This window comes from Pelodiscus sinensis, chromosome 22 (assembly GCF_052426305.1).
Source record: "Pelodiscus sinensis isolate ZL-2025 chromosome 22, ASM5242630v1, whole genome shotgun sequence".
Lineage (NCBI taxonomy): Eukaryota > Metazoa > Chordata > Testudines > Trionychidae > Pelodiscus > Pelodiscus sinensis.
In genome coordinates, this window is record NC_143073.1 from 1,842,573 (window position 1) to 1,860,295 (window position 17,723).

The 17,723-nt window shown below is 66.6% G+C and overlaps 1 protein-coding gene across 1 annotated transcript; it reads right to left on the reverse strand.

Moving 5' to 3' along the window:
* On the reverse strand, nt 1-15,819 carry LOC142819606 (uncharacterized). Its single transcript, XM_089772453.1, has 4 exons — nt 14,990-15,819; nt 14,348-14,458; nt 5,976-6,325; nt 1-1,070 (listed from the first exon to the last, which is right to left on the reverse strand). Exons 1-4 carry the CDS (start codon nt 15,081-15,083, stop codon nt 204-206), a joined length of 1,422 nt encoding a protein of 473 aa, XP_089628579.1. The 5' UTR covers nt 15,084-15,819; the 3' UTR covers nt 1-203.
* Between the last annotated feature and the right edge of the window lie 1,904 nt (nt 15,820-17,723).

The following is a 17,723-nucleotide window of genomic DNA, read 5'->3' on the forward strand; positions in this document are numbered from 1 at the left end:
GCAGCTGGCTCGGCCGGGGCGCAGCCTGGGCCGTGGGCTTGGGGGCAGGGGAGGGGTGTGAGAGCGGGGCTAAGGAACGGGCCTCCGGGGTCCCCTCGCTCCCGTCTTCCCGCAGCAGGCGGGGGTGGCGATGGGCGACGCGGAGGAGGCCACGCGTGGGTCTCCCCCTGCACGGTGTCAATAGCACTGCGAGCCCTGGGGGATCAGGGCGCCGCCCCTGGGGACATGGGGGGAGACACCCAGAGCTTCGTGAGTGCCTGGGGGGTGGCCTGTCGGCCCTTGGCGCCGTGGCCCCATGTATTCCTGGAGAGGCCGAGTCCAGCCCCCCCCGGCGCCGGTTCAATTGTTTGTCTTATGACCCAGCTGAAGAAAATCGTTGGTGCCGCGACCCAACGTAACGTGACTGGCCTGTGAGCTCGGGGGGGCGGGAGGAGCTTTGGGGGGCAGGAGGGGGCTGGGGCAGGAGGGGCACCCAGTGCAGCAGGGGGGCTGTCACGGCTCTCAGGTGGTGCCCACACTCGGCCCGTCCGTCCCCGGGCAGGACCCCCCCTCCAGGGCAGGGACCCTCTCCTGGGGAGCCCCCCTCCCCTGGGGGTCTGCCCCTCCAGCCTCCGCCTCTCAAGGCCTCCAGCCGCTGCCTCCGCCGTGAGCCCCCTCGGGGGTCCCCCCCCTCTGGCCCCCGGGGCCTCCCCTCCCAGAGGGCCTAGCGCAGCCTGTTCCCCAGCCCAGAGCGACTCCGGCCAGCACAGAACAGGGGGTCTATGGAGCTTTGGGCGCAGCAACGGATCCCTCAGGCCAGTCGGCCGGGGCCTCCGCCCGCACGTCAGCCTCCCTGCAGCCGGCTGAGTCCTGCCTGCTCCGCCCTCAGCCCCCGTCTCCCAGCTGAGCCCCCGATACCCCCGGCCACAGCCCCTCCCCCGGCCATTGTCTCCTCCCCAGCTAACGGGGTCGCCTGGGCCCCTCTTCTCCGCCCCCCTCCCTGCCCGATGTCTCTCGTCTGGCGGGACCGGCCGTGTCCTCTGAGCAGGGTCGGGGTCACCAGGCACCAGGCTCCAATTCTGGGCTGTTCCCTGAAACAACAAACTCCCAGTAACCTCCAGGCACTGAGCCCCCCTGTGTGCAACCCCCCTTGGACCCCCCAAAACTCCCCCCTTCCTCCCAGGGGCTAAGGCAGCTTCCTGCCTCTCCCGGCACCGCAGGCTCCCAGCCGGTGGGCGTGAGGGGCTAGTGCTCGGGGCAGGGGCAGTGCCCGGAGCCCTCTCCCCTAGGGGCCGGGCCTGCTGCCGGGCGCTTCTGGGGCGCAGCGCAGTGTGCGGTGCCAGGGCAGGCAGGGAGCTGCCTCAGCCCCCCACGGCTCCCCTGGCCCCTCCAGCCACGAGCCCCAGGGCCCGACATCCCCCGCCTAGTGCTGGGGCGCGGCCCCTCGCTTGGAACCGCCGTGCTTGAGTGACTGGGGCGCAAAATGCCTTGGACAGGCTGCAGAATTCGTTCCCCCTCCCCCCGCTTCCTCCGCAAGGGAGTCCGGGTGAAAAGTGACCAGCGAGACGCAGGCCGGGCCAAGCCCTCCCTGGCGTGGGGCCCCCGGGGCGGATGCGGGAATGTTTCCGGCTACGCTGGCTCAGGGCCCTTCTCCGTGAATTCCCTGGCCTCGCTTCTGGGGTCCCAGGGCCTGGCCCACGGGCGTTACGCTGCAGCAACTTGCACCTGCTTCTGGGGTGGCTGGCAGGGAGGGGTCCCGCACGGTGGCCGCCTGCACCCCAGGGGCTGGGGCCACGGAGCTGAGCCACGGAGCTGAGCCTCTGTGCTCTGCCCTGGGTCTGTGCCGGGCCCCAACACAGCACACGGGATCCAGCCGGCAGCGCCCGCCCCCGGACTCAGCCCCCGCTGCTGATGGGTGGGCCGCTCTTCACGGTCGGGAGGCCTTATCTGGCAGGCTCTGGGCAGAGAGCCAGCGGGTCAGAGGTCCGGTGCCAGCTGATCTCCCCGCAGCTCGGGTGCCCCACCTGTTAGACGAGGACACTTGTTCTAAGCCCTTGGGGCAGGGATTGTCCGATGGGCTCGGGGGTTGCCAGGTCCCTTCCCAGAACATCCCAAACAGGCAGGGAAAAATTGGTTGAGAAAAAAAAAAAGAGGTCGCTGCGCCTTTAAATGACTGCGCTCCTCTCCTCCTGCCCTCGCCGACCCACCCGCCTCCCCTCGGGGCAAACAAAGGACACCGGACAGTGTCCACGTCCCGGGTTCTCTGGTTCCTTTCACCGGACACGCGGCCAAAACATGGAACTGGCGGAAACCGGACACTGGCCCGAGCTCGGGCGCAGACCCGGAGCGACAGTCCCTGCCCCATAGGAGGGAAAGTGACTTGCCCGTGGCCCACAGATTCCGTGGCAGGCTCAGGAACAGACCCCACCTCCCCTGAGCCGCCCGGGCGCTCGGGGGACACAACGCGGCGGCATTTGTGACGTAGTGGGGGGACCTGGCTGGGGCTGTGGTAACCCCACTGGCTGCTGTCGGTACCACGGCCCAGCAGGGCAGGGGGGAGTCACTATGCAAAGGGGGCTCCAAACCCGTCTGACCAGCTACCCCCAGGGAGAGGAACAAAGGAAGGGGGATGCCGCCCTGGCTGGGGGCAGGGCTGGAAGAGGGTTAGTTTCTGTCTGGGAGCATGGAGGAGACAGCCAGGGGAAGGGGCTGGAGTTTAGGGGCCCAGGCTCCCCCATCTCCAGGGGGGCTGAGGCATCCTAGGCCTGCCCTGGAACCAGATTCCATCTGTGCTGGGCTGTGTCCTGGAGAAGCAATAAACCCCCTCTATTCTACTGGCTGGGGGAGTCTGTTCGTGCCACTCCGGGGTGCAGGAGACGGGGGACCCCAACGCGCCGTCACAGCATTATATTGGGTGACAGCTGCTGTGAGCCTGCCCCTGTGCGGGTCACCCTGCCGTGGTTTGTACCCATTCCCCGGCCTGGCTCCTCGAGTCCCATTCTGTAGCAATTTGGCTGGGCACTGCCCCGGTACGTCGGTGTGGGCCTGAGCTCGGCCTGCGCCGCGCCGCCCGCAATTATCCGAGCCAGGAGCCGCCTGTTACCCAGCACGCCCTCGGGCTTCCCGCTCGCTCGCAGCCAGCCTGGAGCGGCCGGGCTGGGGGTTTCCAGGCAGTGGGTTGATTTATTGCCACAGCCCCTCCGCCGAGGTTGGCTCTGGGCTGCGTGCCAGGAAGGAAATGCCCCCCCCCCCCGCACACACAGGCAGGCGGGGGGCGCGCGCCGGCCTAGGGCCGGGTGTTTCACAAGGTCTCCTTGAGGGGACCTGGCCCCGGCTACAAACAGGGCGGGGGAAGGGTGGACGGTCGTGGAGTCGGCCGGCTCCGGGTCTCTGCCCAGCTCGGCTGCCTGAAGCAAAGCGCCGCGGCCGAACGATCGAGGGGCCGGCGGGGGCTCGTGTCTGGCCCCTGGCTCTGTCTGCGCAGCGCCCAGCGTGAGAGCATCCTCGCCAGCCCTGGCCGCCTCTCCCCTCTGCCCCGAGCCCTGGGGACGTAGCCAGGCCGCACGCCACGTTGGCCAGCACGGGCTTGGCAGAGGCTGGTTCCCAGGGGCTCAAGTGCAGTGAGGGGAGCAAGATGTGGCGGGGGTCAGGGAATTAAGCTGTAGCGGGGGGGACTTGGGCTGCAGTGGGGGGTTTGGGCTGCAAGGGGGGGTTGGGCTGCAGCGGGGGGGTTGGGCTGCAAGGGGGGTTGGGCTGCAGCGGGGGGGGTTGGGCTGCAAGGGGGTTTGGGCTGCAAGGGGGGGTTGGGCTGCAGCGGGGGGGGGGGGTTGGGCTGCAAGGGGGGTTGGGCTGCAGCGGGGGGGTTGGGCTGCAGCGGGGGGGTTGGGCTGCAGTGGGGGGGTTGGGCTGCAGTGGGGGGTTTGGGCTGCAGTGGGGGGGGGTCTTGGGGCGGCCCCACATCAGGCCTTTTCATGGCACAATCCTGCCCCATGGTGACCAAGTGAGCCCGGCCTTTCCGACGCTGCATCTCGCCCGCCCTTGGCCTGCCAAAAAGGGGGCCACCCGGCCCCAGGAGCAGCCTGCCTGGCCCAGGCCTGGGGGCCCCTCCGGCCCCGAAGCCCGTCTCTGCCCCGGCCAGCCCCTGCGGGAGCTCTAAGAGCCCCAGTTACAGAATAAGCGACCCCCCCAATTGGCTAAAGGCGCGAGGGGAGTTCAGACGGCGCCGGAGGCGGCACCCTGCACTGGCCAGCTCTTGCCGGGGAGAGACGGGGGGGGGGCAGTGGAGCTCTGGGGAGCTGGGAAGCGAGTCCCCCCCGCCGCCCCCCGCCACCAAAGCTGCTCCAAGACGAGGTCTCGGCTGCCCAGGGTCCCGGGACCAGCCGCCGCGTGGGGGAGTTGAGGCTGCGTCTACACGGCGAGATGAGGCCGGATGGATCCCGGTCCCTGCCCGGTCGCCGGTCGGGGGCCTCGCGGCGGGGCCGGATTCCACGCTCCCCGAAGCAGCGCCCCCATGGCGGAGCCTGTTGCCGTGGAGAGCGACGCACCGTGGGCAGCTCACCCGCCCGGCCTGCGCCGCTTCGCGTTCTGGGCCACGCTCCCGGTGCCTGCTGGGAGCAAAACGGTGCAGCGGGTGGCGATGGGTTCATGTCGTCCGTATCCCACAATGCACCCGTCTGCTGCCTCCCCACTGCTTGAGGTCAACGGGAAACGTCTTCTCCCGCCTTGTGGGGGCGTGGGCGTGTGTGCGGACGCCGGAGCGGCGCGAGCCAGGGTCCCGTTTTGCACCAGACCAGTGCCATGTTGATCTCTGCCCCGGTGCGCCGCATGGCGCAGGGTTTTGAGAGCGGACGCCTCCCACGGGCCCAGAGCCTTGGCCTGGGCCAACACCACGTCTACGTGAGCATACACTCGACCCGGCGTGGCGGGGAATCGCGCTACTCCTCGCGACAACAGGAGCGCCCACGCCGACGTGACGGCCCCGAAGGTCGATGCAACAGGGTCCGCAGCGCGGGCGCATCGGTCGGCCAATCGCCCTCGTGCGGCTACCTGCGCTGTAAACGCCTGGCGTGGACCAGGCCTGCATTGCGCACTGGTGGGAAGGGGCGACGCGCGCCCCGGCGCGGGAGCCGGGCCACAGGGCCTTGTGCACTAAAGATTGCGACCTCGTTTCACAACCGCACCGAACGGGAAGCCGCCACAGCTGGCAGGAGGCCCATTTCTCAACAGGCCTGTCAGCGACCCTCCCGTTGCAGCACTCGGGCCGAGCTTAGGAAACCGCGCCTGTCACGTCGCGTTCCGGGGCCCGGCCGGCGGGCAGGGAAGCGGCCGGGCTAAGGGAGAGGCGGCAGCATTCTTAGCAAGACTCGGCCGGCCGGGCCCTGCCGCCCTCCGCATGATTCTAATTCCTTTCTCCCGGCCTCGCCAGAATTGTTCGGCCTGTTTGCAGCCAGTACGCTGTCCGCAGCTAAGACGCAAGGCAGTGAGGCGCGACTGCATGCCATCCGCCAGGCACACCCCCAGCCAGACACAAAACACTGTTGTGATATCTGCATCAGGCATCTTCCATCCTGTCTGTCTCCCAGCACTGAATGTGCTTGGGCAGCCACCCAGGAGGGATTCAAATACCACCCCGCTGATTAGCCGAGCGCCCACAGCCGGCAGCCTGTGTTTCTCCTGGTGGTGCACACCCGCACGGGGCTTGGTGCGCAAAACAAAATTCATCCCACACATGGATAGGAAAATTTAGAGGGACCGTCACTGTGGGGTCATTTTTTTCCAAAGCAGCTCAACTCCCATATCGACACTAAACTAAACGGCCTTTATTTAGCCTCTTCTGGCCTCAACATCCATGAGTCTATGAACCGCAGCTCAAGGAAACCAGGGGGTTTGTCTTCTCAAATTCGGCTTCTCTGCAAGCTGACCCACACGGCCTGAGCTTGGGCCAGTGACTCCCCAGGGCGCTGCACATGCCCAAGGGGTAATGTAAATCTGCTCACCACGTCATGCCAAAGCCACCGTCCTGGCTGGCGTCTCCTGGCGCGGCGGCCGTACACGTAACAAGCTCTAATGATGCTTCCTGATCTCCTGCGACCATCCCATGTCCTTGCGTGGGTCATAGACGCGGATCGTTCACGTCTCACCGCAGCGCGGCCGAAAGGAACCTGTGTCCTGCAAATCGCCAGCTCATCCCTGGGATACTCCAGCGGACGGGGCTGGTGCGTCTGGTCCGGGAGGAGGTTCTCAGGGGTCCGTGCGATCAGGGCAGTCGTCATCGTGAGCTCATTCAGGCCCAGGGTGTCCCGTACACGCTGCAGCTGGGGTGGGGCGTTCGGGTGCTGCCGAAAGACTGTGGGAAGGGAGAAAATGGGATTAAGGGCCACGGCCTCTGTGACGGGGGCGGAGCCATGCATGCACAGTGTGCCCGGGGGCGGGGCCATGCATGCGCCGTGTGCCCAGGGGCGGGGCCATGCATGCGCCGTGTGCCCGGGGGCGGGGCCATGCATGCGCCGTGTGCCCGGGGGCGGGGCCATGCATGCGCCATGTGCCCGGAGGCGGGGCCATGCATGCGCCGTGTGCCCGGGGGCAGGGCCATGCATGCGCCATGTGCCCGGAGGCGGGGCCATGCATGCGCCGTGTGCCCGGGGGCAGGGCCATGCATGCATCGTGTGCCCGGGGGCGGGGCCATGCATGCGCCGTGTGCCCAGGGGCGGGGCCATGCATGCATCGTGTGCCCGGGGGCGGGGCCATGCATGCGTCATGTGCCCGGAGGCGGGGCCATGCATGCGCCGTGTGCCCGGGGGCAGGGCCATGCATGCATCGTGTGCCCGGGGGCGGGGCCATGCATGCGCCGTGTGCCCAGGGGCGGGGCCATGCATGCATCGTGTGCCCGGGGGCGGGGCCATGCATGCGTCATGTGCCCGGAGGCGGGGCTATGCATGCGCCGTGTGCCCGGGGGCAGGGCCATGCATGCATCGTGTGCCCGGAGGCGGGGCCATGCATGCGCCGTGTGCCCGGGGGCAGGGCCATGCATGCACCGTGTGCCCGGGGGTGGAGCCATGCATGCGCCGTGTGCCCGGGGGCGGGGCCACGCATGCGCCGTGTGCCCGGGGGCGGAGCCATGCATGCGCCGTGTGCCCGGGGGCGGAGCCATGCATGCGCCGTGTGCCCGGGGGCGGGGCCACGCATGCGTCGTGTGCCCGGGGGCGGGGCCATGCATGCGCCGTGTGCCCGGGGGCGGAGCCATGCATGCGCCGTGTGCCCGGGGGCGGAGCCATGCATGCGCCGTGTGCCCGGGGGCGGAGCCACGCATGCGCCGTGTGCCCGGGGGCGGGGCCATGCATGCACCGTGTGCCCGGGGGCGGAGCCATGCATGCGCCGTGTGCCCGGGGGCGGGGCCATGCATGCGTTGCCCGCCCGCTGCCCGGGGCGCAGGAATGGCTCGAGCCGGCCCTGCCCTGGACTTAGTCTGCTCTCGTCAGGCATCCCCCAACCCAGACCGCCCAGCTCCCAGCCACGGGTCACTCACCCCCCCCCCCCAGGCAGACACCCCCCTTCCTTTGTTCCAACTCCTTCCCCTGGCCAGGTGTGAAGCGGCTGGGCCATTGTCTATGTGCCTTGGCTCAGGAGACCCCCACGTCCCGCTGGGCCCTGCCCGGACAGACACAGAGCAGCACAGGATCGCAAACGCAGACAGCCCCCCCCCCCACGTCACAGCCTCTGCCTGGGGGGAGGCGTGAGGAGAGCGGAATGTCGAATGCCAGACGCGCCGCCTGGAAACCGGAGGGGCGAGGGTCCCTTTGGCCACCGCCGGACATTGTCCAGCGCGTCGTTTTCCATTCGTTAAGACGTGGCGCCTCCTTCGCAGAACACGTCCTCTGCGCCCCGCTTGCGGCTTTGCAACCGAACATTCCCTGGCTTTTTTAACAGGTCCTTAGCCATTTTTTTCAAGTTTTGTCTGGAAAATGGCGACCGGCGCCGCCATGAGAACGAGGGTGCGTCGACACGGCACCGTTATTTCGAGAGAACAAGGCGAGCGTCTACCCAAAGCACTGGAAAAGAACAGGCGGCCTATTCCGAAATCTGCAAACCTCATTCTGCGAGGAAGAACGCCCCCTCCGGAATAGCGATTCCCAAAGCAGACGTGTGTAGACGCCCACTGCTGCCACTTCGCAATCGCGCCTCCCCAGGGCCATTTGACGTGATTCCTCCCCGTGCCTCCTGGGGCTCTCCGTCGAGAGCGCGTCTCCACTGAGCCGGCCTCGGACACACGACGAGGCTTCCCTGCCGTGTAGACGCGCTATTTCGAAATAAGAACATTCGGAAGAACTATTCCGGAATAGCTTATTTCGAAACAAGCGTGCAGAGCAGACGTGCCCTTATGCACCAAGGGGCTAAGCCAAGATTTCCTCCTGACCCGCCTGGGTCTCCAGGTAAAAGCCAGGGCTGCTACTGGCGCAAAGAGGCCAGCTGCAGCATGCACGGGTCCAACTGACACCCCCCACCCCGGCTTTCCTGAAGCGACTCCCAATTCGCACTGGCGTACCTGACGGCAGGATCGGGGCCAGGAGCACCCTAACATTAAATGAGGGGCAGACGCAGAGGCAGGACCCCGCAGTCCTTGCTGGGCCCAGCAATCTCCCCAAAAGCGCCCAGAGGCCGCGGGCCTGTGGCCATCCATGGGGCTATTCCAGATTGATCCGGGGCGGGTCAGGGCAGAGCAGACGGAGGCTGCAGGCAGAGGGGAAAGACAAACCCAGCGCTGCTCGTAACGTACGACTGGCGGGGGATCGTTCTAGCTGACACTGACTTCACACCAGTGTAATTAGAACAGAACCTGGCCCACTGGCCCAGTGACCTGCCCCTTGGGGTGCCCTTCCCCGGCAGGCTGAGCCGAATCGCCCCGGCTCAGCTCCCCGTCAGCAAGTTCCCGGTTCTTCCTGGAACCCCCTTGGCGGCTTGTCCTGCTGCGGCCCCGGGCAGGAACGTCTGGGGAAGATTTCGAGGCTGGTTTCAATAGCCACGCAGGCCAGCCAGCTCGGCGTCTGTCTGGAAAAACCGGACAGGGGAGAGTGGGGCCTGCCGCAGCCACTGACGAGGCTAAAACCGGGAGCCACCTCCCTCCCCCGCACACCTCCCCCTTCAGCGATAATTCAGAGGCAAAGAATCTCTAGTAGGAAAAGGCCGAGGGGCAGGCGCTGATGGGCAGGGCCCACAGACCCAGGTCATCGGCTGTAGGCCTGACCCTGCGCCCTCAGGGCCTGAAGCCATGAGCTGCTCCAGCACAAGGCAAAAGCAGCCGCCTCGCGCCCGCGTCTCCAGAACGAGCGTTTGTCTGGCTCCGTCTAGGGCTCCCCAGTGCCAGGCAGAGAGAGGAAGTGACGTCTCCTCCGTCAGCCTGCAGCCCAGGAACTCACAGCGCCTGGGGGTATGTCTACACTACCCTCCTAGTTCGAACTAGGAGGGTAATGTATGCATACCGCACTTGCTAATGAAGCCCGGGATTTGAATTTCCCGGGCTTCATTAGCATAAGCGGGGAGCCGCCATTTTTAAATCCCCGCTGCTTCGAACCCCGTGTAGCGCGGCTACACGGGGCTCGAACTAGGTAGTTCGGACTAGGGTCCTATTCCGAACTACCGTTACTCCTCGTGAAACGAGGTGTACCGGTAGTTCGGAATAGGCACCCTAGTCCGAACTACCTAGTTCGAGCCCCGTGTAGCCGCGCTACACGGGGTTCGAAGCAGCGGGGATTTAAAAATGGCGGCTCCCCGCTTATGCTAATGAAGCCCGGGAAATTCAAATCCCGGGCTTCATTAGCAAGTGCGGTATGCATACATTACCCTCCTAGTTCGAACTAGGAGGGTAGTGTAGACATACCCTGGGTCCCGGCCCTGCCGCCCCGGGTCTGGGGGAGGCACCGGATGGAAGGCCAAGCGGGCAGAGGGATTCCTGGCGGCGGAGCCCAGGACCGGGAGGACGAGCCGATGCAAACTCACAACCAGGCGCAATTCTCTTTGGGCGTCTACACTCGCCCCCAGTTGGAACTGGTGCGGACGTCCCCTCGGAGAGCCCAGGGGGCTGGAGAATCGCAGAATCCTAGAACTGGCAGGGCCCTCGAGGGGTCGAGTCCAGTCCCGGCAGGACCCGGGGGAGGGAACCTAAGGTCCAGGGGCTGGTTGCAGCCCCCAGCGTGCCTGGATCCGGCCCCTGAGGCCCCTCAGCACTGGGGAGCCTGCGCTGGCCCTTCAGCCCCCCTGCCGCCTCTCCGCAGGGCTGGAGCGCACAGATCTACTGGCCTGGGCCCCCAGGCCCATGGGTGCGAGGGGAGCTGCCTACGGGCCGCACCCAGCGGGCACACGCAGACACGCCAGCGAGGTGCCCGGAAGGCCAAGGGGACCGAGCTGTGGTGACCGGCCCCTTCCAGGAGTCTTCAGGGCAGACCCAGGAGGCCACCCCTGGACCCAGCAGCCCCAAGGCGGCAGTTTCCTCCTGGCAGGGACTGTTCTGCCCTTCCCCAGAGCTGAGGAGGATGGATCGGTTCATGGGCCGTCTCGTCTCCAGGGCATGGGGGGAGCAATCGCTGGCCTCCCCAGGGCTTTGTCTGGCTCTCTGGGCTTTCCTTTGTGGGCAGGAGGCCGGGGAGCCGACAGCCGCACCAGGCACCTGACAAGTTGTGGAGAGGGGGGCAGGGTTCCCTGGAAGCTAAGCACTTGGGTGGCTGCCCAGGAGAGATCCGGGTGCCTCCCAGCTGACTGACAAAGTGCCCAGAGCTTCCCACAGCCGGCAGCGTGTTTCTAGTGGTGGTGCACGTCCGCATGTGCACAGAACAAAATTTATTCCACACGTGGATAGGGGGAAAATAGAGGGACCAATAGAGGGGCGGCTCAGGCAGAAGGGGCAGGGCCAAGGCAGCCAGGTGGGAATGCCCCGCGCACACACACACCCCAAGCCCTCGGTGCCACCCAGAGCACCGCTCCGGCGGGCTGGAAAGGGCCCAGGCCTCCCGCCTCTGCCCCTGCCGTTCTGTGTCTCCCAGAGGAACCCGCGGCTGCAGATTTCTGCAGGGCTGCGCCGTCGGCACCTTTCTTCACGTCCTGCCGCCAGGCTTGTGAAACAGCCCTTGTGTAACGGCTTGGGCCACGCGCCGCTCCCGGAACGTGCCGGGTGCAGGGCGGGGAAGCTGGCCAGGCGCGTCGGAAATGAAATCGCCCCGGGGTGGGCTAGAAGCACCGTAAGCACAGCCCCGAGCCACAGCCGGAGGGAGCTAGGCCCTGCCCTTCCAACCGCGCGGGACGCTGCCACGAAGGAGCCACGCGCCACGAGGGGCGGCGCCCGATACAGGAGCCCTGTTACGCCAGGACCACCTGCGCTGGTGTGTGGCTCCGGGCCGCGGGGCTGGGCTGCCGAGCAGGGTTAGCCGCAAGCTCCCTACCCGGAGACGCTGCTGGGCCACGTCTGCCAGATCGACTGGCTGCCCCAGAAAGCAGAAGCCCCTTGGCCCATCCTGGCTGCCGCTAGACCGGGGAGCTTGTCCTAGAATCAGGGGACACTGGGGCTGGAAGGGGCCTTGAGAGGCATCGTGTCCAGTCCCCGGCCCTCACGGCAGGACCCAGCACCGCCTAGCCCATCCCTGGCAGGTGTGTGTCCAGCTCTTCTGCATCCCCAGGGACGGAGATTCCACAACCCCCAGGCACCGTATCCCCGTGTTTCACCCCCCACAGGCAGGAAGCTTTTCCTAACGTCCAACCTCAACCTCCCCTGCTGCACTTTCAGCCCCTTGCTCCTCGTCCGGTCCTCAGAGGCCGAGGGGACCAATGTTTCTCCCTCCTCCTTGTAACGCCCCTTTAGACGCCTGCAACCTGCTCTCCTGCCCTTAAAGGGTTGACACCGTTTCATTGCGTTTATGACTCCAGATCAGACCAAGGGGGAGGCAGTGTTGCCTAGTGGGAGAGCACTAGACTGGGGCTCAGACAACTAGAACTCTATTTTTTGGGCCAAGGGCCCTGACCCCCATCACCACCCCCAAGCCAGCGAGACTGACTCCCCCCGCAGCCCCGCTCTGTCCCTCCAACCCGCCCGCACCTTTGTCCAGGTGTCACCTGGTCCCACCTCCGCCTCCCCGGCTTGTGCTACAGTGAGCATCAGCCACTGTGGACGTGCTGGGCTGGGAAGCCTCCCCTAAGCGAGTCACACTCCAAATTCCCACCCCCGACCAGGCACCGGCGCAGGGTCCGGGGAAACTGAGGCACACACGGGGGGTTCCTCCAGGCCGGACGAAATCACTCGCAACAGAGCAGAGCGAACGGCGTCGGTGCGATCCCCACGGGGCACACCCAGGGGAGCTGCTCCTCCCCTCCCTTCCGCGGAACACGCCTCCGCCCGCCGGCCAGGCCTTGGCCCCATCTCCGGCTCTCGGCTGCTGGCTGCGTGGGGGGAGCTGGGTGCACAGGGATGCGCGGCGGGTGGGGAATCACCTGCTGATGTGCAGCGTTGCTGCCCCCTAGCGACGCGTCCCAGCGTCCCCGGCCTTGGCACAGACGGGCGCTGGGCCCTGGAGCCTGGCCGCTCCCTCCCCTTGCCAGCGTGCAGGGGACCCTGGGCACTGGTGGGGGGGGGTCTGCTCTGTGACCCGGGTCCCCCTGCGCTGGGCTGCGCTTCCCATGGACTCACCCACGTGGGGATTGGCCCAGACACCCCGGCCCAGCCTGGGCAGGGAACAAGGCTCTTCCCAGGGGAGACAAAGGGAGGGAGGGGGAGACGCCACCCGGCTGGGGGCAGGGCTGGGAGGGAGGCAGGTCCTGGCTGGGAACCATGAAGGGGACAGACTAAGCTGGGGGCTGAGGGTCTGGGGGGCGATGGATCCCCTCCCCCAAGGGTCTGAGGCTGCCGGGCCCTGACTCCTGGAGCCACGTCCCGTCTGTGCTGGGCTGTACCCGGAGGAGCGATGACCCCCCCGTTCTACTGGCCGGCGGGGTCTGTTCTGGCTGCTCCGGGGTGCAGGATCGGGGGGTCCCCGACGCGCCGTCACAGCTGATCTCCCCGAGGGGCGGCATCACCCCAGGCCCTGCACGGATCCATGGAGGGGGCAGAATATTAACCCCCCCCAAGGCGCACTAGCTTTGGGCACCCTCCCAGGGCAGCCGGTGGAGGGTCCCCGGTGCCATCCCGGCTCGAGCCATTCCTGCGCCCCGGGCGCACGACATGCCTGGCCCGCCCCGGCGTGCTGCGCACCTTGCAGCTGCAATCGGGCGTGTGGCCCCTTAGAGCTGCCATCAGGCGCCCCCCATAGGTCGCTAGCCCCCCGCTTAATCCGGCCCGGCCCGGTGCTGGCACAGAGCCAGGAGGGCGCCGAGAAATGAGGTGCAGCGCCGTGAATTGTCCCACCGCGCGGGCAGGCGCCCCGGAGCGATCCCGCGAGTCCTGCTGGACGTTCCCTCCCCTCCCTGTGGCCGAGGGGAGCTTTGCTCATACGCCAGAGGGCAAAGGAACGCCCCGCCCATCGCCCGGCCTTCCCGCCGCACCCACTGCCCCATGGGGCGCCAGCCGGGGTCCCCGGCCAGCAGCAGTGGAGTCTGGGTCTCCCGCCCCCGGCTCTCCCCGTCCCGGGCGCCTCCCCGCCACGCAGAGCAGCTGGCAGCAGGGAAAACGATTCGCCCCCCGCCAGCGCGGCCCGCGGGGGCGCTCAGACCCGCCCAGCTGCTCTGTAGGGGTGTGGCCAGGGTGCGCGGGGCCAGGGCAGGCGCGCACGGGGGAGCGGCCCCGGGGCGGCTCTAACTTGCCCCAGACTCCAGCCCTTCCTGCCCTGCCACCACGCGGCCCGTGCCAAGGCCAGGAAGGGAGCCGAGCCCTTGGAATCAAGTCGTTCCCAGCATCCCTGGGCCGGGCGCCCACCAGCTGCCCCCAGGCTCACCCCGCTGGATGCCCCCAGGAACGGCCCCTGCTCGGAGATCTGGGCCCAGCTACAGGAAACCCCAACAGGAAGCAGCGCCCCTGGGCCCCTTTGCCTCCCCTCCCCTCCCCTCCCCACGCACAGACACACGGTTCTCGCCGGACTCCCGTGCATGGATGCAAATGGGAATCCCCCCCCCCCCCCAAGCTGGCTATATGGTCCAAAGCAGAAGGGGATTGGAAGCCCCTGCCCCCCCCCCCCCGACAAACGTCAGGGTTTCCCAGGGGTGAGGGAGTCGGGTGCTGAGAACATTTCATTTCTATTGTGATTTTTATTTTTTGTAATAAACTAAACAATGAAAAGACCCCAGAATGCCCTGGGCCAAACAACGCTTCCCTCCCAGCTTCTGCTGCAGCAAACCTGGGTCAAACTGGAGCCGTTCCCAAAGACGGGTTTCAAGGCGCCGCATTGTACAGACTTACCCGTCTCTCGGGACACCTCCTCCCTGGCCTGGGACCGGAGTCGTTCCCGGGAGCGGTCGCCCTTCAGAGCCCGCGACTCAGACGGGACAAGCCAGACCCGCCGTTGGGTATCTGAATGGGAGACAGTTTTGTCCAGTGTCTATTTCCTGGTTACAGATTCGTGGCGATCGGCGCAGGGAGCGAACGCTGAACCTGAGCGGTAGCGCGGGGAATGGACTGGAGGGGACGAACGAGGTGCGGTTCCAAACAAACCCAGGCGGTGTGTTTATTTGTAGGCCTAGTTCAGATAGAGGGAGCCTATTTGTGTGTCTGTGCACATACACGCGTGTGTGCACACACACACGCGCACACACGTGCAGAGACGCGTGCACAGACACATGCACACACACGCGCACACGTGCACAGACACATGCACAGACGCGCGCACACACACGCGCACACACGTGCACAGACACATGCACAGACGCGCGCACACACTGTGTGGCACAAAAAATGACACAGAAAACAAATCCAAACTCTCTACAAAACTTGAACTAAGCCCAGGTGCCACATTGCTGTCGCTAACACGCAACCGGTCGTGCTGGCTGGGAGCCCGCGCTTGGGTGAGCGGGAGGAAATGAGAGCGGCTCTTGGCAAAGCCACCTGGGTACGAGTGTCGCCTTCTCTTTTCTGGAGCTGTTTCGCGTCGGGTTCCCAAAACCCCAGCAGTGACAATGCGTCTGCGCTGCTGCCGCATTGAGCCTCCGCGGCGGGAACCCCTCCCCCTGCACCGGGGTCACCTCCTCCTGAAGTCACCCGTGGAGCCAGGCCAGGGCTCGCAAAGGCCCCCGCACGGGACCAGCTCAGGCCTCGGCACCGGCCCGACGCGCGTTTCCAGCCCGTGTGGCTGCACAGAGGCTTGAAAACCTGCTCGCTGAAGCCCCCAAAGCGACGTGGCCGGCAGCAGAACCCCTCGAGCAAGAGGTTTGAAGTCTCATCGCTCTTTCAGCCTCGCTCATGGTATTGAGGGTGTGCAAAGGGCCCGCCTCTCGCGAGCGCCCCGTGGGGCCACAGGCCTGCGCCCCCCGGCCCCTCCGCCCTGACTGGGAGCGGAGGGGTCCCAGGAGGCCTTTCTGATGGGTCGCCTGGGACCAGACTTCTTTTTTGTAGCTGCTGGGGGTTGGGGGGAAACCCAGGCCTGGTCACCCGTAACAAGCGGCTGCCCCATAAGTGTCTCTGTGGTCCGCTGCTACCCGGGCCACTTCCCCCGGAAGCTGCTCCGTCCAGCCCCCTCTCTTGGGGCTTTGAGGGCGAGTTCTCGCCACATGTTCTGCAATCTGTGGTCGTCTATCACAGCCTGACATCAGCCACCGGCCCTGGACTTCAGCCAGAGTCAAATCCAGTCCCACTCGGAGCTGTCTGAGCTGCCATTGTCTTCCCAGTCACCCCCTGGGACCAGCTGGGTCAAGCTCCTGCAAGGAAGGGCCAAGCCCTCCCCCTGCAGCTTCTTTTATACCAGCTGGCTGGGCCCTGATTGGCTGCCACAGAAGCAGCCACTCTAGTCTGCTTGGAGGACCTCTCTTCTGCTCTTTTGCCTGGGGTGGGGTATGGCAAGGCCACCAGCCTCCAGCAGGGGGCGTCAGACCTAGCCCACCCCATCCCTGTGATTCTATGAGTCTCTGGAGGTGTGGCCGGGGGAGGGAGTCAGGCCCCCCCCCCCCCGTCTGTGCGACTTCGGCTGGGCTGGCACCCAGTGCTCACAAAAAGAGCTCGTTTCCGGGTACAGGAGCCGGCCCATCCCTCCCTCCTCCCCGTATCTTGTGTCTGTCGCCGTTCCCGGAATCCTCATCCCAAAACATCAGCCCCCCAGGCAACTGCACCCCCAAGAAAGGCCGACGTGGCCCGGAGGGCTGCGGCAGCTGGCGCCCCAGGTGGAACACGCGATCGATGCCCCCGCCTGCACGGCCGCCAATGACATGACGTCACCGTGGGGCGCCCCATGGAAGGCGACGGCCGAGTCGGCCGATACTGGCGGGCCGCCCCTGCAGATGGCGACTCCCCTCGCACTGCTCAGGCGGGGGGGGTGAAGTGGAGAGCTCCCCGGCAGCACGGGGCTCTGCTCCTTCCAAACCCGCCCCGGGGCTCCCCAGGGCTCCCCTCAGGACCAGAAGCCAGCCTGGCCCATCAGCCCGTTTCCTTGCACAGCTGGGCAGCGCTTACAGACACCAGCCAGTAGGGGGCACCCACAGCCCACACAGCAACCAGTGACTGGCCGGGGGGGGGGGGGGGGGGGGGGGGGGGGGGGGGAGGGCCAGGGCCACACGAGTAGACAGCCCCCCCCGAGTGTACAGCCCCCCCCGAGTGTACAGCCCCCCCCACACACACTATGTCACAACCCATCCCCCACCTCCCCTCAGACACCCCAGTGCTCCCTGTGCCCCCCAGCCCCCTCACACAGGGGAGAGGTTATAACCCATCCCCCACCTCCCCTCAGACACCCCAGTGCTCCCTGTGCCCCCCGAGTCCCCCTTACACAGGGGAGAGGTTATAACCCGTCCCCCACCTCCCCTCAGACACCCCAGAGCTCCCTGTGACCCCCAGCCCCCCTCACACAGGGGAGAGGTTATAACCCATCCCCCACCTCCCCTCAGACACCCCAGTGCTCCCTGTGCCCCCCAGCCCCCCTCACACAGGGGAGAGGTTATAACCCATCCCCCACCTCCCCTCAGACACCCCAGTGCTCCCTGTGCCCCCCAGCCCCCCTCACACAGGGGAGAGGTTATAACCCATCCCCCACCTCCCCTCAGACACCCCAGTGCTCCCTGTGCCCCCCAGCCCCCCTCACACAGGGGAGAGGTTATAACCCGTCCCCCACCTCCCCTCAGACACCCCAGTGCTCCCTGTGCCCCCCGAGTCCCCCTTACACAGGGGAGAGGTTATAACCCGTCCCCCACCTCCCTCAGACACCCCAGTGCTCCCTGTGCCCCCCTCACACAGGGGAGAGGTTATAACCCGTCCCCCACCTCCCTCAGACACCCCAGTGCTCCCTGTGCCCCCCAACCCCCCTCACACAGGGGAGAGGTTATAACCCATCCCCCACCTCCCCTCAGACACCCCAGTGCTCCCTGTGCCCCCCCCCGACCCCTTTACACAGGGGAGAGGTTATGAAACCAATCTCACCAACTCCAAACAGGCTCTCCGCGTCCCAAAGGACCAGCCGCATCCCCGGGTCAATGGATACGCTGGCTCCTAGCCGAAGGCACTCCCTGGGCAGCCCTTTCGTGCCCACACGGATCGGTGTAGTCGCTAAGGACGGGCGGGCGGAGAGCTGAGAGTCAGGCTGCTGATGAAAGAAGCACGTTGCATCCACCGGTCACAAGGGTCTTGGCGCCGCTCG

Coding starts and splice junctions, on each gene's coding strand:
- LOC142819606 (XM_089772453.1), bottom strand. CDS start 15,083: ATGCGGCAGCAGCGCAGACGCATTGTCACTGCTGGGGTTTTGGGAACC. Junction 6,326..14,347: donor GGAGGTGTCCCGAGAGACGG/GTAAGTCTGTAC, acceptor CCCTTCCCACAG/TCTTTCGGCAGCACCCGAAC. Junction 1,071..5,975: donor GGTGGCTTTGGCATGACGTG/GTGAGCAGATTT, acceptor TTGTTGTTTCAG/GGAACAGCCCAGAATTGGAG.